We start from the raw sequence: 22537 nt of genomic DNA on the forward strand, positions 1-22537 counted from the left end.
TTTAGTCAATAAACTCAATCTTCATTTTAAATAAATCACTGTTTGGTTTTGACCGTTTGTGTATTACAGAGCATCCGCTGCTCTAGCTCTGTGAGAAGGGCAGCCTAGCAGAGAGAGCTCATTTGCTGCGCTATGCTCCATCCCTGAACAGCAGAGAATAAACTGGCAAAAGGTTTCTTTCGTTATCACACCTGCATCCACATCAGGGAAGCTGCAGGGATAACTGGAATTGGGCAAGAAGTTTAGGTCTCATGATCAATATTTTGTTGGATATTTGTGGAACAGGTCCTTGTGGAAAAGGAGAGTAGTTTGACAGCATAGGAAAGGTTCACGTGGAGTAATCCACTTTGCTCTCAAAACTTAAACTCAGAGTTAGAAATCCATTTCACAAGGACTATAACGGAATGGCACTTCAAAGGTTTGATCATTAAAAAAACCAAAACTTTACAAATTATGGTCATTTTGGAAGAAAGTAAAGGATATGGATAGAAGGTATGGTAGAAAGAGAAGCGATGGCTGTTGTGGTGGAGTCAAAGCTGGAAGAGTGCTGAAAGTTTATTCCTGTTCTTAATAAATTGTTCTGCATCCTCTTTCCCACATTTATTTTATAAAGTAAAAAGGGAGAGAAAAGGCTGATCCATCCCTGGTATAGTTACTACCGTTAAGCTATTTTTCTCTCTTCTGTTTGTATTATTTTCTCTAGTCCCCCCTTTCCCTCTTTTTGTTGTTTGTTTGTTTGAACAGTCCTTTTTTCCTATTTCCCCACTGCTTTCTTTATTACAGTTACTTATCTGTAAGTGATGACAGGAAGTTTGTGCTTAGAGGCTGACTGGAAATGTTTTTAAAATGTGTAAGTATAAAGGCCTGCTCACTTCAGCTTCTGTGTGTTAACATCAACGTTTAAGGTATTTTAGAAGTAGCAATAAACCTTCTTATTAGAACGAGTATTTAGACTATTGGAGAATTAACAGTCAATTAAACATTATGAAAAGATACTGTGCATTCAGGAAAAAAACCCAAAACAACTGTTAAATATTACAACACACTATGAAAATCTTAGCATCTGGAGTCATGTGATTATGTGAGATTTAAATTTTCGTAAAATAAACAAAACATTAACCTGGTCTTAGTCTGTAGCTACTGACAAGAGCTGGAAGTTAAAGACTCAAAATTGAGAATGCCAATAAAAAGAATGGATTTAAAAATAAAATATTGATGATTTTTGAGTAGTTTGGCTTGGCAGTACTGCACTGTACAGGAACAAGGAATTTTCTCTAAATTAACATAGCACTAATTAAATATAAGGTGGTAGGGAGATGTTTCCATTGCGAGTTGTTAATTCCAACAGCCTACGAAAATGATATGACACAAAATGTTACGCTGAAGGAACAGTAAAGAAAAGGGTGCTGGAATTGCCTCCCAAGTGGCAGGGCTGTGGCAGCAGTGCAAATAAAATGGCAGATGGCACGAATCTTTAGTAGAGTGGACAAGGACATATCAAAACCAGTGCGCTCCTGTTCTTTTGGCAGTTGTTTCAATGGTTTCCTAAGAGCTTGTCTTGTTCGGGGCCAAGAAATGGAAGGTGGGAGGCTGCGAGGTTTCCCGAGCGCGGAGCAGCTGCGCAGCACAAAGGGACGGAGGCAGCAGCTCGGCTCACCCATAGCCAGCCGGGCTGGTCTTTGCTGCGAGACAAGGGTTGCCGCTGGGCTTTGGGTCTTTTTGGGTAAGAGGAGGCTGCTGCCTTAGTTGTGACTTTTTAAAGCTCTTGAAATGTAAAAGGACAAAAAAAAAAAAAAAAGAACGTAACTGTAAATTCTAAAGCTTTCACTTAAAATGCTGTTTCTTTCTTGTGAAATCCTTCAGCTTATTTGCAAAGCCTTAAATTGCTTTAAAATGTAAGAATGGACGCTTTTCAGTTACGTGAATGACGTTAACGTAGCACCAGTTTCACTGCTGTATCCACACTCCATTTTAAAAATGAGTAATTGTGATTAGTGTACAGAAGGATGTTCTTTTTCCTCCTCAAATAAAGGGAAGTGTGTCTTCTAAATAAGACAAACCAAAAGGTTTTCAGAAAAAAGATACTTGTTGCAAGCAGCACTGATTCAAAGCATGGGCCTCGTCCTAATTTAAATGCTACTTAGAAGTATTTTTAAACAACAGGTGAAGTAAATAAACTTCAGTGGGCCAAATTACATAGTTTTATAACTAGAAAGAAGTATTTTTTAATGCAGGATGAAAATGATTCCGTATGTAATAATGAATGCTTTTAAACATGTTAAAATAAGAGTACTCCCTTTCTGTGTGTTAAAGACCAGTATTCTGCTGCTATTCAGTCAGTTCAGAGTATAAGGACTTACAGTTGCTGCTGGCTTCTACTGTATTGAAACTGTTTGGGCACAAGAATTTTGTAGATACTTGTATCTTGTTTCATTTAGCAGGCATGGTGGTGTTGGGGTGACGGTTGGACTTGATGATCTTAGAAGTCTTTTCCAACCTTAATGATTATGGTTAACAGAATGGAGAATCAAAATTCTAGTTCAGTTGTGGGATGAAAGAAAAAAGTTTTACAGGTAATTTCATCCCGTTAAGACAATTTACCTGTTTCTTCAGATAATCTGGTGCTTTCTCCTTGGCATTAATGTTTTTGTTGCTCAGAATTTTTGTGCTTGTAGCTGTTCGTCACTGATGTGACACTGTATTTTTCTAGTAGGACAGATCTGTAACTGCGTGGCTCAGATACCAGAGCTTTCTGGTGAATTGTTTGAGCAGCTTATGCTTTGCTTCCTTTCAGGAAACTAAGTGCATCGTTTTTACAGGAAGTTGGGTCTTCACCACGTTCAGCAATCTGACTTTTGCACTGCTCTAAGGGGTGTGTGCGTGAGCAGCAGGCAAAAACTCATTTAGCGTATTTTTCTTTTCACTAAATTGAATTCCAGTAATGGAGGTCATGTACTAAAGCTTGGCCAGGATGGGTGGGTTTGTCCAGCCGAGTCAGAAAGAGGACTTCATAGATCATTTTGGTAGAATACAGTAAATAAGAAGTAAGTAAAAAACCATTTTCCTTTTAAGTATTGGTGACAGTGTACTTGTTAAGCACATTCAGCTTTGAATTGAACACACAAATCTCTTAGCTGATGAATTTTTACATTCTGAAATAAAACATTGCCTTTTCTTCAGCACATGAAACTACTGTTTCAGTGTAAAACAAAGTTAAAACTGCCTGTGGGGTGGGGAAGGAAAAGGACAGCGAACTCTGTTGCAGAGATGGAGCCGTTAGTCCATGATTGCTTGTAGTTTTGAATCTAGGGAAGGAAAAAAGAGAATTTAGGGTTTTCAAGGACTCTGATAAGAGGACTTTTCAAGGTGTATTCTCAAGAATCTGATTTTTACAGCTTGCACAAAAACATTCTAGGTGAGATTGTGCTATGTCTTTTCAAGGCACACCAGAACACCTAGTTCAAAGAAAGGAAAAAAAGCTCTCATTTCTGGGTCATCCTGTTGCCAAGCTGGTGCGTTAGCGGCTAAGCTTTGGTTATGGCAGCTCTACCTGGACTGGTGTGTGTGACTCAAAACCCTTTGGTCTCCCGGGGTCCCTGGAGTGCTTCAGGATGGAAAGGCCCTGCTCATCCACCCCATGGGCGTGGCGGCCAGGTGGATCGCTGATGGCGGTCCTCTGCCCATCTCCTAGCCCCTGCTTGCCCGGAGGGAATTGCTGTAGCCAGGGGCATCCGTAGCAGAAACAAACCCTTCTCGATGTGTTTAGTGTTGTCCCTGCAGATACATGTTGCTTACCTTTCTCCTCACACTTTTATTTTTTCAAGATTGGGAAGTAGATGGATACTTGCTACACTCTTTACTACGTTTCCACTCCTTTTTTCACACTTTCAGTCATTCTATTAACTGTCCGGTCTGTAGTAAGGACAGGCTGGATCATGAGGAGTATTGTTACGGACCTCAAGTCCTTGCCCTGCTTTCTGACGCAGAATTTCCATTTTCCATCATGCTGCTGTTGCTGAATGTGACTGATTTTTGGCCTGGGCTCCAGGACCCTCGCTGACCTCCAGCAGAAGGGGAACTATCCGAGTTCCACGATATGTGCAAGTATAATGTGCTTATCTTCGTTTTACTTCATTGCTTATCAACTAGTGATTTATCATTTAATTCCTTTCTTACTTGTACAATTTGTAGCACATACTTCAGCTCTAGTGCGATTTTACTTGTGAGTTTTTTTGTTTCTTTTTCCCTACTCTTTTCTGCCCTTGCAGACTGAAATGGCTCAGCTCACTATGTATTTTTTCCCTTCTGTCTTCTTCCCCTCCAGTGCTGTCTTCTTCTGGGTGGTTGCTATCTGGTCTTTTTTCTTTTGATGTTTTTGCCCTGCTGTTGTTTTAATAATGTAAAATCCCAAGTTTTAGCCTATTCCTCGTGGTTACTCCGCACTTGCTTCTCCTCTTCCATTTTCCTTGCAGCTGTGCTTTCGCTTTCTTCCTTTGGTTTTCTGGTGCTTGGTATCAGGTGATGCCGAACTTAGCATCAGCTCTAGTTTTCTAGAAAGAACAGCAGAGAGAAAATAAGTGCAATAAAGGGGTCAGAAACTCAGATATCAATGTATGCATTGCTATTTTTGTACTGATTTTTTGTGTGTTTTCCCGCAACCTTTTTACATTATCCTCTCTTCGTTGCTGTCCTGTTTTTACTCCTGTTTTTTCTTTCTGCATCTTGTTAGTTTTGTTAACAGTAGCATTGGGTGATACTTAGAATTATAGTGGTGACTAAAGACAGAGCAATAAGAGCAGGGGGTCAGATTCACACTTGAGGTGGAACATTTTTTGGAGTCTTCTGAAATTCTGTCACTTAAATGAGCGGAGGACTAAAAATCAAGAGAGCAGTGAACGTTAAAGAAATTGCTCATTCCAAGCGTTTACTTTCGTGTTCTTTTTAAAACCAAGTACAGCCAGTTTTTGTGTATATTTCTATGAGTTTAAGTGAACACTGTAATGTCATCATCTGAAAACTTAGTATGTGTGGCCAGTGGAAAATAAACCTGACCTTTGAGTATTTTCTCACTCGAAGGCGAATGGCTAGGCTAGGCTGAGAACCTGTTTACCTCACCATCCCATGGTTTTCCTTGCAGTGAAACATCATCTAGTTTGCCAATAGTTGCTGGGGTTTTGAGGAAGGGAGCAGGAGGTGGTGGAGCCAAGGGGACCTGTTTGTGCACTTGCCCAGGTTATGGCTGTTAATGACATTGAGGTTATCTGTCTTGTCTGGTGCATCCTGCTGTGCCGCTTATGAGGCAATCCCCAGCAAGCGATATCCTGTTGTTTGTGGCTTCTCTTTGATGTTTATTATCTGATTTGGGAACAAGTAACGCAATGGTGAGGGGCATCACAACTGTTCCAAATGTTTGATTTAATGTCGTAAGTTCCATGGGAGACCAGGGTGTCTTTATGCAGTGATATAACCATATGTTGTAATAGGTACTAATTGCATAACTGCTATAATTGCTGTGCCGACAGCTCAGATTACTTTTTTGCGTCTAGTGCTTAATTAATCTTCATTTTAAAATTAAAGCTCCAGAAGCAAAGCATTCTGTTTCTCAGTGAGGTGCGATTGTATTTGATTTGCACCCCTTTGTATTCTTTCTAATTTGGGAACCTGTCTTCACATTTATTAAATTACCAATTATTTGTGTTTCAGAAGTAGATCACTTCCATCACTTTAGAAATTAACAAAAAGCTTAATTCTCGGATTTTTAATTTTTGCATTATTTTTGTTCTCATATCCAATTTCTGCAAGCCACAGTGCATTATAAAGAAAGATTTAACAACAGCAGCAACAAAAATCAAGTAGGTCATTATGCCTCTTAATAAGTTACCTATATAGAAAACTTAGGAAGAAGTAACTAGGTATAGAAGTTCACCTTCAGAACTAGTTGATTAATGTGTAAAACACCATGAAATGCTGTAATGGTGGCCGTGAGTTAACCTGCCATTGCACACATCCGTGCAACGATTGCCACTGCTGTAAGTAGGTGTAATGCTATGAAACACAGGAGCAAATGGGCTGCAATTCTTTTCCAGTCCTCTAGCAGAATGTATGAGGAGAAAAATGGATAGATAAATGTTGCAAGTGGAACGCTTGGCGAACACAGCTTTATGTAGAAATTTATTCCCACGGTGTCTGAATGCCTGTTACCTACAATGTCCTGTTTTGTGTTTGGCTCTTCGCTTGGATTTTTCATGGTGAGCTACTGCTGCTTGTTCTGAAGAGATGAAAAACCGTATGCTATGGTAGGAACTATATGTCACTTCATGTAGATGGTGGCTTGACAATCATTGCTTTATGCGAATCATCTGTATTTCTGACTGTATGGTGATCTAGCAGGAATTTTCAATTCGTCTTCAAAGTTATCATAGACGCCAGTATTTTCAGTCTCACAAAAAACATTGCTAATGATTGCAAGATACAGGTATGATAAAGAATGAAAATTTACTGATAATCTAATGGTAATTAGAAGACAAAAGAATGTCTGGGTTTTGAGATAATTGTTAAAAGATAGGTAATTAAAAATGTGAAGGGCTGACTCAGTTCAGCTATGATTAAAAATCTGCTGTTGCTGCCATTAAAAAGTCAGCAGGCGTTTCTTCATTTTGAAAAAACACATCAGGAAATAGGATTTGTAAATAGAGAAACTCACTTTTTCAGTGGGAATGCCTATCAACTTTGTAAACCTTTGGCTACCAGCCCTTTTCATGCTTCCCAGTTGTAACTGCTTCTTTCTGGGTATGTCAAAGACATCTTTATACAATTCCTGCAATCCTTCAAACGGCGTGTAAGGTCCTGCAGTGCTTCCAAAGGAAGGCACTGCAGGTGTCTTTGCACAGATTTAAGAGTACTCTTGGCACCTTCTTGTGCACTTGTGTCGCCTTCTCAACCCATAAACACACATGCACACATGCGTTTGCCATTCTTGTCAGCCCTTCACCAACTGAGAGCTGACGGGATAAAATGTCTTTTCCCTTTGTCCCCTGTCAGCCCCATTTCTGTTATTCCTGGTGTTCCCTGGATGTGTTCTCAGACGTATTTTAACAAAGTGTTCTCAGTGTGGGTCCTGTAAAACCCGTACCAGCAATTTTACTATGGTATTTTCATTACAAAGGACATCCTGTTTCATAATAATATATTGTATTCATTTTGAAGATGTCCTCATGTCTTACAAGAAGCAATTCTAAAAAGGCGGTTGATGCTGTTAGTTGGTACTTTGTTTTCCTTGTAAAGTCAGCATGGTATAAAAAATTCAGTGTAAAAAATTGATTTTAAAAGATAGATTGTACCTTGATGGTACCTTGTTATTTAGTTAATGTATGCCTTCTGTGATATGGAAGCTGCAGTATATGCTATTTATGTCCTAGAAAATATTCAAAAATAATTGCTGACAAAAGCCACTTCACAGGTTGACTCAGAGGTATATCTTGTAATCTGAATGTTAATATTCTGGATAGCTAGGCAGAGAAAACTATTGATGTAGTTTGAAGATCCATGTAGAGACTAGTCAGGATTTGAGTTAGAAAAGTGGGGAGGGAGAGAGACTGAGATACTTGAGTTCTCCCTGCTTCACTGAAATTTTATGCTGATGGAGCATATGAATGCATACAATTTGTAATATTTTTGAAAAGGTATGATTTTTTGCTAGTCGGTTGGAAATGTTGCCTTTTATATCTCAGAAATTTATGTCTTTTCCAGAAGCAATTTGGAATCGCCTTAATTTTACTCTAGAATCCAGGCAACCCCTGGTTTTACTGTGCAGTCCAAGAGTATCTGTCATCTGCTTCATTTTTCCCCTCAAGCTTATGTCTGTGTTATGAAGAAGTGCTGACAAAAACCAGAGGCCTGATTCTTACCTCTGTTGCATGTGGTCTCTTGCGTGTGATCCATGCAGAGGGAGTGGGAGCAGTTACCACTGCCATCCTACAATTTCCCCACTCAAATTAGCATGTAGGTCTTGGCTTTCAACGTTAATGGACCTAAGCAGGACCACTGTATTTCCTAAAAGGAGCTCATCCACTTTTTGTACTTACAAGTGTTTTAGGAGGCAGAAGAGTGTCAGGATGTTTTGCACTCAAGTGATACTTTGTTTTTTCTCAATATTTGAAAATCCCAAAGGTTATGGTTTTTTATACCCGGGAGTCATGTATTTTTATTCCTCCCTAGTCCACCTGCAAAAATATTGTGGCCTGATCTGATGTCATAAACTATTGTGTCATAAACGAAGAAAAACAGCGTTCTTGCCTCTCTGGGTATGCAGTCCGATGACCCAGGCTGTGAAGTGGAAAGTATTTTTTCCATCGGTGGCGTTGGCCAGCCTAGCAAACTCCACGGGCATCTGTGTCAGCTGCCGTGGAATTGCTTTTGATATGATTAGGCTACTAATTAGCTGTCTCAGTTCTTCTCTCCCTCCTGATGTTTTCTTTTGATTCACTGTGACTCCAAGGAGTCTGTATTCTGTGTATGTTTGGTTTTGTTTTTTGTCTAAAATCCCTAATGTAGCTTAGACTGTCCTCTTTTGGTTGAGGCTTTCCCTGTGTTGACATACATTTTTCTGTGAAATGCACACATCGGGGTTTTTCGCCTAAGAGTAGCTGTTGTTTCGCAAGGTGTAAACAATGCGTTGTCAGGGTGTGTATGTACAGGCATATTCATTTAAACTGTGCTAAGGATTTTACAGCCTGGATGAGAGCGTGCATAGTTACCTCAAAACCGTCAAAACCATTGTGAATGTTTAGTGCTCGAATATATATTCACCAGACTGTAACCTCACAATTAAATCATTATGTAAAGTCAGTTAAATAACAGCAGAAGTTATTGTATTAAGGCCCACTTTGCAAGGAAACCAATGACAAGTAAGCAGTGAAACACGCTAATAGATTATGTGCTATAGCAATATTTTGCCTTTTTATTGCTTTTCCACAGGCAGCAGATTCATGTATAGTTATTACTAGCTACATTATCTGCTAGTTTTCTATCAAAAAAGATTCAGTCTATTGAATCATTAATCCAATATTTATCATTCTTATTGAAAATCCACTAGTGTTAGCACTCTGTGTAATATTGACTTAAATCTACTGGTTTTGCTAAAGATTAAAAACATATTAACCTAAAAAGCACAGTATTTCTTAGGACATTTGAAACTACTCATTGTGGATGTTTGAAATGACAATATTTCTGTGTTGTGTGAGGATATTTTTTTTTTAAATCTTTAATGTATAGTAAGTGACCAGTGCCGTCCTGATTTGAAGATGCTGAATGTTCATCCAACTCATATTTGAAATTTTGATGTGTATTGCATTAGTTACTGAATATCAAGAATAAAATTTTTGCTCATACATAGAGTGTAAAATGGGATCTTTTGTAGCAGCACACGGCCTGTTTAGAATGATATAACAGGCGCTCAATGTTCACATATCAAACAAAATGCCATCTTTCTGTAGAAAAGAGGTGTCAAAAAGTTTCTTTGTACCTTCAACGCATGTGATTATGTAGTACAAAATGCAGAGTTTGTAAAATTTCTTGAATATACAGGCAAAAAATGAATAATTCAAAACAACTCTAAGTTCTACATTCTATTGTATCTTTTATAACGCAGGCAGAAGATAGCATTGTGTTCCCAGTAGAGCTGAATTTGCACAAGTTACACCTCTGAAAATGCCAGATGGTCTATGGTCTACTTTTGAGAGCTGTCACATATGTAAAGATTTGAAAAAAGAAAGACAGCTGAATGAGAGCAGTGGATCATTAAAGAGAGAGTGAGAGTCCCTGGGTATCACTGTGTTTTAAGAAGCATTGTGTCGTTCCTTATATTACACCTTTTTTTTGTAAGATATACACAACCTTTAAAAAATAAGGTAAAAATATTTCTGTTTTAAACTGAATGGTTGTGGCTTAGTCTTGGAACTGTCAATTGCTTTTGTTCTTTATGCTAGAATGCGGTCATATGGTTCCTAATTGGTTTCAAGTGTATTTTAACCATAAGATTCAAGTCTCCCTAGTGCAAAATTATCAATAAAGTTAAAATAAATTTAAATTGAGATAACTAATCCATTTGGGGTTTTATTCCATTTTGATATGACCTGCGTATCACATGTGAATACTGCAAAGCCAGTTAGCTAAAAAGTTGTATGTTAATGCTATAAGACTGAAGTAAGAGTACTTTGGGAACAGGATTATTTAAAAAAAAAAAAAGGCAAACCACCTCCTCTCTTAAAAAAAAGCATAGTAAAAATAATCATAGAAGCAAACATAAATGACTGTTTAGATTCCCCTAGACTTCCGTTCACCCACAGGTTGACACCTAATTTTGAAGATGGAATTTTGGGTAATTTGTCAAGTTACTGTATTGTAGCAAAGCACCAAAAATATGCAAACAATGGTAAGCTGCCACCACCAATTTAGCTGTCTTGGAAAAGGTCATAACTGTCAGTTTTAGAAACTTGTCTGTCCAGACATACAGAATTTTTAGTATAGTCTGTTGCTTTTATTTACTGGGGAAGCTTAACCCCTCCCCAGTAATTCTAGGTTATTGGTGCAACTGCACAACTATGCAGTTGGGAATTGTAGGCAGGGGTGTGTTGTGAGGAAGTGTCATGATGTGCAATGTTTAGATGCAATGTGAAAAATACCCTTCTTAACAGTACAATTTACATTTGAGTGGGACAATGAAAACAAAACTATGGGGAGCTATGGGTATGAACACTGAAATTTAGAGGGTAAAAATTTTGTTTCCTGTTGTTGCTAAAGATTTTATTTTTGACTGTAGTTACATCTACATTGACTATTCTTAAAATGGAAGGATTTGGTTAGTTTTCGAACAAAATTTGTTTTGCACGTATGTGAAACGATTTACTACACAAAGGGTTCCTGGTAGTATACTTTTAAAGAATCCTGTTTCAGATAGGAGAAAACTCCCTAAAAAAATTGTTTTGGGGCTTTTATGATAGTTTGGAAATGTTAGCAGAATATATGCCACAAGTGGAATTGCAGCATGCGGAAAGTGCCTGGCTTGTGCTTCTGTTTGTAGGTTTTGCAAGCACTAGTGCAAAAGTGAAAGGAGAAGCAGTTTCTGTATTGCCATCGAAAACTTTCTGGGCTGCAGTTCGTTGTTCAGGTGTCAGATAGTGTTGTGCTTCTGCTCTCTTGGTTTGGAGATTGGTGAGCAGTTACGGCTAGTAATGGAAGGGAACAATCTTTGTCTTCCCTGCAGTATCTTTGGGGAGGCTAACGCATAAGTGCTTCCCCCAGCCTTCCCCTTCCTGCAACACAGAGTTATCGCTTTTGTAAAGTAGATTCAGTCAGGGTTACTCTGAACTGGATATAGATGAGGGTAGTGTAGGTTATCTTCTTAAAAATCTTAGTTGCTATGACTAAAAAAATCAAATGACAAGAAAAAATGAACCAGTTCATATTTAAACTATTACAGAAAGTATCCTTTTTTTCCTGTGCCCGTGACCAGGAGTTAAAGTTCAAGATTTATCTGAAGTTTACTCTGGACAAGTTTATGACAGTGGGAGGAAGCAATTGGAGAACGATATCGGTGTCGATAAAAGGGAAGCATTGAGGATTTCTTAGGTAAAGTCAGAACTGAGAGTCTTTTTAGAGACCATGTTGGTCTGTGTGTCCCAGTAGTATTTGTCCAAAAGTTTGGTCACTTGCACCTGAAGTGATCAGTGGAAGTGTTTCTTTTAGAGGAAGCTAACTATGATTATCTATACATATTGTTATCTTGGACACAGTGTAATCTGTATATGAAGCTGTACTGTGAAACTATCTGAAAATGGATGTGAATCATCTGAAAAGATAATGAACTGCAGCACTGTTTTCCTTTACTGCTGGCACCGTCTAATCTCTCATCAGCTGAGTGTTCAGTAGAATCTGGGCTTTTTACCTGACATTAGATTTATATATAGTTGAGACTGGACTGTCTGAAAACCTCTTTGTGTCCAAGCATGAGACAGGAGTGTTTTGATTAGGAGCGGTGATTGGGCTGATGCTTTTTGATTATGAAATCTTGTTGTGTTACTATGTGTATGATTTAATTAGTTTTCAAACGAAGTATGCATTTTTTTTCTAAGTAAGAATCTTCAATTAGAAACTACATTTATTATTACAAAGCTTTACATAAAAAAATCTTACATCTTTGCTTTCAATGCAGATTTTAAATACATAAACAATGTATTTTCCATGTTATTAAAAATATGCTCCTTTATGATATGGTAGCTCAACAAAGAATGGTTACGTTTTGTGCCCTCTCATTAGAATGTGCTCTTGGAGTCTTAACCAGGCCACCACAGATTCCTGCCTTGGCAGGTTTAGTATTTTTTTCCTTCGACCATTTCAGTTTGTTGCCATTGAAGTCCTAACTGGCCCGTTACAGCCATTTTTAAAATTGTGATTCTGAATTGAGGAATATGGGTGGCGGGAGGGGACTCTGGTTTGCCACAGCTGTGCAGTGTTTGAACGCACGTCCCTTCTGGTTACTGGATCACCTCCTCCACAAAACCAGATTTTGATCGGTTTTGTTGTTCCCAGCAATCTGCAATCTTGATAAATTTAAGCTCAAACTGTTGTTGGTTGCCTGGATGCTCCTATTCTTCTCCAATATACTGGTCTGTGGTGGCTCGTTGTCAGGGGGTCCCTGCATTGTCACTCAGGTTATTTTCTGAAGACAGGCAGGTTGGCCAACCTGCAGGTTCACTGCTGTTGCTGCAGTCTGTATCTTCTCTCCCATACCTTTTTCTCTCTTTCTGTTGCATTTCCCCCCATTCTTCATTTGGCTCCCTTAACCCAAGTTTATCTCGGTTTTGCTACTTTTTCTCCCATTCCTGATTTTTTCCTTCTTCAAATTACTTGCCTCATTCTCTCCATCTGATTCACAGAGCATTGTGAACATTTCCATGCAGGGACGAAGGGGAATCTAGGTCTCATGCAGACACAAGGTGCTTTCTGAATACCTGATAATTATTTTCAGTCTAGAGAAATCTTTTGCTTTCTCTTTTGATGGCGGAACTCAGTCTATTCTGATCAATATGAGCTATGAAAGTTGCCTTCCCAGTCTTAGCCTAAAGGGTTTAGTTATCAATTTACAATTTGAATTAACCCTTTCTTTCTTTCATTTTAAGCACAACCTCAACGTTTGCCTCAGCCAAATACTTCAGCACTGGAAAGGAGTGAGGAAGAAAGTGACAAAATCCAAAACGGCCACGTGGGTCTGAGTAATGGAAGTGGAATTCACAACGGGGTCAAGCATGCACCTGCAGACAACAGAAAACTTTCGGCTCCTGTTTCAGCAAAAATGCACAGAAAAATTCAGTCCACCTTATCTGTCAACAGCAACAGCAGCAAGAAGAGTAAAATAAGCTCTGCGTTTTCTCAAAAGCCAGGTACTTCACCTGAAGGTAAGCAGAAATTCTTATTAAAAAAGCTCAACCTTAATAAAGACTAGCCAAACCCCATTCTCGCTAATAATTACACAATCAACTGAAAATAATTGAAGAGCATGACTCATGCTCCAGAAGCAAATAGAAATCATTATGATAAAACACAAGTTACTTCCCCAAAGGAAAATATAAAGTATTTGAAGGAAATTGAAGCAACGGGAGATTTCTTGCTTTCAAACATTTGGCCAACATAGTCTGATAATGTTTTAGTCACTGTAGTTAGTATCCTGAACTGATAGAAAGTCCTGTCAACATTGTCACATACACACCAGTAAAAAATGTTGAAGCACTAGTTCAAAGCATAGTAAATACTTAAATCCAGTAATGGCAGGCTCCGTGAAGGTGGGGTTTGCTTTTGAAGATTTTGTGTTAGCAGATATTCTGACTGTCCATGAGGTCTGAACACTAGATAATAAAATTTTGGACCTGTGCTTCAATGTTAAATATGTCTTATGCTATATTTGGCCTGTAAATAATTTGCATGAAAAAGCTTCATACTCCCTATGCACAGCTTAAATAAGCAAAAGTAAATAATTTCCCTTACGTTTTAGCTGTGTATGTATGTTTTTGCTGCTTCAATTACTCTAATGTTCCCAGAGTTCCTGACCCTCTCCTCAATCCACTGCCGTTCCATTAACACTAATATACTCGATGGGCTTTGCCCCTGCCCATTCCAGGAGGGGTGCAGAGACTCTATAAATTTTATTGGCTTGAGGCAGGCATAGATGGGACTGATTAAAAAATAACTCTGGGGGGTGGGTGCAGACACAGAGTCTTAGAGAAATGGGAAACAGTACAGTTCAGTGAAATGGGGAGGATTCTCAGCCTGGATGAAAGGAAGAGGGATCAGAAGGACTTCACATAGTGGCCTGAATGAAGCCTGCTCATGTCAGTGGAACTTGTCTTGACTTCAGCTGCTTCAATCAAACCTACTGAGTGAATCTGTGCAGTAGTATCATGAACAGCTTCACTTGGACTGTGCCGTGGGCTGGTCCTCCTTGCTGTGATTTATTTTCATATTTATTTTCAAGAACCTACTGTTATTTTTCTGTTGCACTTGCACTCTTTCTGTTATGTGAAATCCAATTCACCCTCCAGCCCAATATTGTTCTTATATATCAAAAAACTGTAAGTCAAGAGGCCCAGATTTGTTCGCATGAGTGGTACAAAGTGCAGGCCTCTGAATTTCGGAAATTCAACCTCTGAAAAAGAAATTGCAGAGTTCTAAAGAGACAGTGCCTGCCCTGTTCATGCAATTATTTATTGCAAGTTCTTCCTTTTTTCTTCTAAAATTATATTGGAATAAATACAGTCAGCGGATTTTGTGTTTGTTTTTAATAACCTTGGCAATGATTACGTCAAATTACTGAGCGATTGAGGAGAAAATTAATAACATATCTTCAGAGATAGCTGTAAATTCTAATATCTGATTTTAATATCCAACACATGATTGTGTTAGTTGCCTGAAACTGCCAATATGCATTTTTTATATACAGTCAGAAATGCTGATATTTTTAAAGGTATGTCTGATTAGAATATACATAATTACATTGTGTCGTCACACTGTCTAACTTACAGACTTTCAAAGTACAGAAATACGGGGTAGTCCTTACTGTCACGTGTAGTTTCTTGAGTCACCTAATAGCTAAAATTAAATATATTCAACGTTATATATCCCCCATAGGAGGGGAGGAGGTCTAAAGGAGACAGCAGTGAGGCAGCTGAACGGTAAATCTAGATGTTAAGAAATGAAGAAAAATGGGTAGGTGAATACATACGTGTGCACATATGTGCATCAGAGTAGTGGAAAGTAAATAATAATGACTTGCAGAGTTGGAGAAGTAAAGGGAAGAAGAAACTGGGCAGTGGGAGGGATGGAAGAGGGTTATAATTAAGGGGGTGGAGAGGACAAAACAAAGTAGACACTAATTATTTTGTGAAAACGAAACCAAGTTTTCCTTGACATTATGCGTTTTTTTAATGAAAGCGATCATTTATAAGAAGTTGATAGAGAGAGGGAATACCGGTTTTAATTTGGTTTTGAAATGGAGCTCTCACTACTGGTCGAATTGCTGTGAGCTCACAAGTTACTGTGTTTGTTGGGGTAGTTGCAACAACTCCAGTAACATGATAAACTGCGTTTAGGTTGGTTCATAAGATATTCAAAAGGATGAGCGCATGCACAAATGTTGTGTTCATTTGGAAATGGTGGCTTGTTAAACTACGGGGAGTGGACTGTGAGCCTGCCTCCTGTATGTACAGTGGGTGAGATCTTTGCTTTATTCCTTCCCAGGCTCTCTAAACCACAGGGACACGAGAAGGCATCTTCTTTCCAAGGGTTTTTTTCAAGATAGGTCTTAAGAAGTGTAGTAAGGCTGGATGTAGGAGTGAAGTAGATGAAGAAAGCCTGCAGCGTGGAGGTGAGGCTCTGGGGAAGGAGAGGCAGCATAGGCTTGCTGCCAGGTTTAAGTTACTGTTTGTGCTTTTCCAGCAGCAAGGCCTGAAGCAACCTTCCTCAACCTTCTGGACTGTGTACCTTGTGCTACTGAGCTTAGAAGTGTAGTGAACAATCTCACCCAACATGTAGGTTTTTTTAAAATCCAATGTTTAAAATTCAGCATTTCAGGGTGCATTTGAATGAGACTTTTTTCCCCTTCTTTTTAGTATAATGCAATTTCATCTATTCTAGATGTTGAATCCAAGCATGGGCTTGGTGGGCACTGTTTAACTTAGGCTGCTGACTACATTAATTTATTAGTGTATCCCAAGTGATATTGGTGGCTTAAGTGAAGACAAAGCAAGTCCACCAAATAGCCTTTGTGTTAAGCCAGGGTCTTAAGAACCACTAGGTGCATACACATGGAAAGTAGTGAGTAGTTCTCTTAAGCAGGGTAGCAGACCTCTGTTTGAAGAAGGAGCATCTTACTTTGGTTTATATAACTTTGTATAAACTGAAAAATAGTTTTCAGTCAACTTTCCTTTTGGGCATATGATTCTGAATAGATTTTTTTTTTTTCCCCCTCTTCAGTACCACAAGGGCAGCAGTAAGTTTTCTTTTATATACTGTTCTGTCGTTGGATTGGTGTTATTTACTGAAATTCTGTATGAATGTGCGTTATAACATGAATAGCCTAACACGGCAGAAACATCTGCTGGCCATCTCTTTCACTTTTTTTTTTTTTTTTGTAAACATACATACACTTCTGAAATCCATCCCACATCATCAATTAGCATTTAGGCAGCTACTTACTTAGTATCCTGCAAATCTCTCTACTTGGGCCAAAATTTCCATTGTTTTCTTTCAGCAATTGATGCAAAGTGGATTTGAGTCTGAGCACAAAAGTGCTAAACAGAGGGGTTTTTGTTAGACAAGGTTGTATCAGAACACAGTTGTCAGTCAGGCAATAGGCAAATAACCTTATCATATGGTCAGTCCTGTGATTTTTAAGAAGGCATTTTGAAGAGTGATGTGTTTTAAGCGTGGTTTGTATTTTTGTTTCCGTAGAAGTCTTAGGAGGTGATTTACATGTTGTGTAAGGAGTGAGTAGAAAACAGGGCCTGTAACAAAAAAAAGTCTTACCGTTTTATAAGGTCATGGTATAGCTAGCACTTAACTAGGATCAGTATTTGCAGTGATGAGCAATGGCAATGAAAATGTCATATTATAAGGAAGCCTTAGATACTGTAAATTGGCACATTTCTTAGTATATCTGTACATTTGAATGGGATCATTTTACACCTGAGGTTCTATCTGTATCGAGACTTTAGAATATAAGCTTTGATGAAAGTTTCCATGTGTTTTGCAGCTTAATTTGCCTGTTCAGGCAACATTTTAATTTTCTTGAACAATAGAGATGACCTTTTTTCTGTTTTAAAATGCTGAAATACCACATATATTATGATTTGTGACTGTGTTTTTCTCCACCTAAATAAATGTAGCTCTGTTACCTAGGGGTAGCTATACTCCATGCAACAGGTCAGTTGATTCTTTCTGCATTTCTTGTTTTCGCTTGAGCGCTTTCCTGGGTGCAGTGAGTTTTCTGGATGGGACTGGGTAGCAGGGGCTGCACACTGATACCGTACATTGCAGGCATGGTGGTGTGATGGTGTGCGTGCCACTGCTTCCTAAGTTTACGCCCCACCTGTGTGTAACGCAGGGAAACGTACGCTGGGTGGTTTCCCTGCACTCGCAGTGCTGTTGTGGCTGCGGGCTGTCTCCGTTGTCAGCACAGCGTGTTTGTCCCCGCATCGTCCCGGCTGCTGGGACGCCTGTGGCACCTGCTGGGGCTTCTGCTCGGGGCTCTGCGGGGGCCCGGAGTAAACCCCCGCTGAGGACCTCCGCTGCCGCTTTGATTGTGGTTTTACGCTTCTTGGTTCTCGCTGTGAGGCAGCGGAGTGCCTGGAGATTTGTTTTGAGTGGTCTGAGCTCGGTGAATGCAGTTAGCGGGAAGCTGACCAGGGTCAGCATCCTGTAAGTGAGCTTATTTACCATTGCAGACATGAAAACCTTTCATCGTAGGTGAACTGCCTGCTTGGCGTGAAAGCTGATCGGGTCAGTTTGTGGCAGATTAGTGTCTGCTGTTGCAAAAGCAACACAGATCGGCCTGCGCGCGTGTTTTTCTGTGCGTTTTTCAGTTTAACTTCTGCGCCCCTTCTGCAGTTTTGATGGTCGATAGTTCTCTTAAAAGTCTGGTTCTTAAGTAGAGCTGCACCTTTTTGTAAAAATGAAGAGGAGATGACAAAAAGGAAGTTTAAATAAAAGAAATACGCATTTCTGTATTTAAAAGGAATCAGATATCAGGGTAATAGCTGTATGTAAAGATTTTACAAATAAGAAGTGGTGTACATGTGCAAACAACACAAGGACAAAAATTAAAGTTGTTTTTTTGTGGATATTATTTCTTTTCCTTAAATGATCATAGCTGTTACAACTGGGTAAGGTATAGAGTGAGGCCCTCTGAGCTTTGAGTAACAGTTTTAGGGGATTTTTTTAGGGTGTGTAAACAGTTTTAGGGGATTTTAGACTTACTTCTTGTCTGGGTATTGTCGGTGGTAACATTTCTAACCCAGTTAAAGTAGAGGTTGCTTGTACTGTATACACCGTTTGGTTAAATCAACACAAAGTGGCTGGGTGAGTGTGTATGACATGAGCAGCAAAAACTTGGACGAGTGGGTTGGGTTTCTGTTTGCCTTGGCATTGTTTAACAAATCTGATGAAGTTCCCTAACAAATCTGTAACTTTTGGGGATGTGCCAGAGAACTAAGGAAACAGCTTTACTTTACATCGGTATTTAAAAGTGCTGCATGGGATGACCCTTTTAACTTCAGATGTAACTTTCATCCCAGGCAAAATGAAAATCTCATCTTTCTTCCCCAACTGTGATTTGATCTAATTAAATATCCTATTACTGCCTACGGTCCAAGCCTGTCGTAATTTATGCCATTCAGTGTAGGTTTTGGGAGCTTGGGTCATAGTCAGCAAAAGTGATGCTGTGTTTTGATGAAATCAGATACATTTGATGAAGGAACTAAGGCAGATAGACTGTTTTGTTTGGGATTTTTTTGTATAAAGTCTGCCTGTGTACAATGTTTGACACCCAGCATCCTCACTTTTGTGTAGTGCCCATCTGTTGTGCAGTATTTCTACGTTAATTAGAGAAAAGTGTAATAGAAGCGTTGAAAAGCAGTGGAAATTTGAGACTGAAATTTGAGTGTGGAAGTCCTAAGGAAGAGCTCATCTTCATTAATGGTAGGCATATGTAATGAGACATAGACTTAATTTCTTCTTTCTCTGTGAAAGTGTCTAATGAAAACTTAAGACCCCAAGAAACTTGGGAGTTTACTATTTATCAGCACTGCTGCATCATGAACATCAAGGCAGAGAGAGTTTTGTCTTTAGTAAAGCTATACCCCTAATTCTTAAATGCATTAGTATATCTAATGGGAAAAGAAGACTGAGAAAACCTCTAATTCTCAAACAAAAAAAAAAGAAAGAAATAGATCATTTTAAGCTAGCCTCTCTTTACAGTAGTACAGTGTCATAACCAATATTGCTATATCATTTCTGTATCAAAAAGGGCTAAAATATATTCAAGGTTTCAGGAAAACATGTTGTCAGACATTAAGATAATGATATTTACTCTTTTTCTGATTTCTTCCCAAATATATAAATGAAGTTTGATTCCAGTTGGATTAATGTGTTCCACTATTCACTCCTCTGCAAAATCCATTAGGATTTTGATGTGGTTAAGGTCAAAGGAAATCAAGTATAGTCTTTATTCTTAACATGTTAAAATATTTTTGAAATTTAAAATAAACTATAATTTAAAATAGTCTTTTTGGTCTTGGAGGCAGGAAATAATTATTAGGGAGTCTTGTGCAAGCAGTGAAATGTATTTTAGTAGTCTTCAACATGGTAATGAAAAACCTGCGGTCATCTCTTTTGGAGTAAGTTTTGTGTAGCATCTTCGTGACTGGATTCCACTGATCATGACACCCTGCAACAGCAACCAAAGGACGTGATTTTTAGCTGTATGATTTTTTTCCATGGAACTGACAGGTTGCTGTAGGAATATGGGTACTACAGAAGGATGTGTGAGTTTTGTGTAGCAAGTAGATTTGTTACTGTTACAAAAAAACACTGTGACCGTATCTTTTCCTTTTGCTTGTGATTACATCTGTAGATAAGACACTAAGAACTAGGAGTCATACATGGAAGAAATTATTCTTCCACTCATTTTATCCAAATGTATTACAGACCTTTAGAGTCATGATTCTGAATTCAGCAAGTTAGATAGGGCTGGGTAACGACGTGTTTTGTCATGTGTTATATAATTGCTACTTGGATAGCTATTAAAAGTCAATAACAGGACGAATATAAAGGCATGATTATTTCAGGTTTGTCCTTGAAGTGTGAATCAGAGTTTATGTTCATTGTACCAATGAGTCATTGCAAGAATGAAGAGAGCAGTAAAGGGTATCTCTGCTTTACATTAAGTGTTTGTATAGGTTAAGTAAAATCGTTATATAAATATTTTCCAAATGGAAAATTAGTTTTGCAATGTGAGGAGAAGGAAATAAAAATAAACAGTAGGTAGATAAATCCTTTTAGTGTTTCAGTCAGTGAAGAGAAGATGGAAGGAAAGACCCTCCACAGAGTTTCCATCATAGCACTAATGGTCAAAATTTCTTTCTGTGCCTTGGATCATTTTTGATAGCTTTTACCTTTGAAATACCGTTATTTAAATCAACACAGCCTCTCCTTGTAAGTGTTGATTTAGTGGTTTTTTTAGATTAGGAGGGGTAAGTTGTAATTTTGTGAATATTTATTTCTCTCTCTACAATTTTACATATCTCTGTATGAAGCACACAAGATTTTTTTGAGCATCTTATTTTCAATACTGATACACATAAAGTTTCATTATTGTGATTTGTTTAAAAAACATTTGTGGAACAAAATTTGTTGCAGTATTAGCTTCTTTCAGCTGTGTTTTAAAGATGCAAAATGGTAAAAACCTCGGTTCCTCAAATATGAATGCTTCTGGGATAGAACTCTTGGCTTCTTTATGTTTTACCTTCTATATTAAAAGAAAATCTGAAAGGAGATTGTACCTGAACAAATTTAACACCATCTCCATGACAACCAGCTAATTAATCGCTATCGGTCTGGCTTTGGTCCTCTTCAGTGAACTGATACTCCCCAGCTTTATTTCACATATCTTCGGGGTTTTCTGTGAAGGTCATATATTTAGTATTTAGTGGTATTTCTTTGAGAAAAACAGCCTTTTAATACAAGCAACAATGATCTTTAAAAACAGCTCAATCTTACCTGTAGTTTCCTCTCAGTTTTGCTTCCTGCACAGTAATAGGAAGTTTTTGAGGTTGTTTCTTTTTTTTCCTTCTTGCTTTTCCTGATATTTCCATGTTTGTCTTTTGGCCATAAGTATTCATTGTGTGTATTATAACTGTGATCACATTGCAGTACAGGTATTCCCAAGCTAAATTTGGATCCAAGCAGTGCAGTAAGTAGGAGAAATCAGTCCCCAGCAGTGCGATATTTAGAGTAGGCCAAGAGCTCAGGTAGTTTCTTGGCTTCTCGGGACAGGTTTTGCGGGTCTGAGCGTCTGTGGCTGCATGGCTGTAAGAGTTCGTGCTTGCTGGTGTAAAGTCATCTCTACACTAACCTGCAGTCAGAGTTTCTGCAGTGTTAGAGGTACTTTAAATCAGTCAGGATACTTGCCACAGTTAGTGCATCATTTTTGACATTATAAATATGTTTAGGAGGCCTGGTAATTGTGTTACTGTTGGAAGTAATTGCAAGCTTTTCCCTGTGGTAACAGTCTCCAGCTTGTGAACTGTAGGAACATAACGTGTGTAGATGGTGAGGCCAAATGCCCACGTAGCTCAATATCCTGTCTTTTCTCACAGCGGATACCTGTGACAGACTGCAGGGACAGGGAGAGGATGAGATGGTGCAGGGTATTTTCCCCAGAACATTTTCCCAGTCTTCAGCTGTCTGTGGCTAAAGGAGTTCAGGGCTTGCAAGCAGTAAAAAAAATGGATGAAGGCTGGGGCTAGGAAAGAACAATTCTCTGTACTGAACATTTCCTCTATTTCTAAGTTTTCGTTTTCTTGCTGGATGACTGTTCACTGCCTCTTACAAATTAGATGTGTTTATACATATAAATTTATACGTTATATGCTTACTGTGGGAGGAGAGTGAGTATATCCCTCACTCCTGCAGTCTGCTTTTCACTGGCACATGTTTAGTTCCAATCTTTGTGTTTTCCTGTCATGTCTCATGGATGCATTAATTGTTTGAAGTGATTCCATGTATTTACTCTTTGGGTGCCATATGTTTTGCAGTCAGTTTGTGGGACACCTCAATTATCTCATGTAGTTTAGTAGTACTTGTGGGAGATGGGTATTGATGTTCAGGTGCACTTATGAACTCTAGTGAAGATTGAAGTAGTACATGAAAAGGATTGCTGAGAGATTTGTGTAGAAAAGCAATAGTAAAATCTGTGTTTTGACTGAATGTT

At 38.6% G+C, this 22537-nt stretch overlaps 1 protein-coding gene across 3 annotated transcripts in view; it reads left to right on the forward strand.

Annotated features, from left to right (window-relative positions):
• MDFIC (MyoD family inhibitor domain containing) overlaps positions 1-22537 on the forward strand; it is a 50098-nt gene that overhangs the window by 23354 nt on the left and 4207 nt on the right. For all 3 annotated transcript variants that reach the window (XM_075428761.1, XM_075428762.1, XM_075428763.1), the window contains exon 4: positions 13179-13454. In XM_075428761.1, the coding sequence (XP_075284876.1) occupies positions 13179-13454 (276 nt within the window). The remainder of the gene's footprint in view (positions 1-13178; positions 13455-22537) is intronic.

This window comes from Opisthocomus hoazin, chromosome 8 (assembly GCF_030867145.1).
Source record: "Opisthocomus hoazin isolate bOpiHoa1 chromosome 8, bOpiHoa1.hap1, whole genome shotgun sequence".
Classification (NCBI taxonomy): domain Eukaryota; kingdom Metazoa; phylum Chordata; class Aves; order Opisthocomiformes; family Opisthocomidae; genus Opisthocomus; species Opisthocomus hoazin.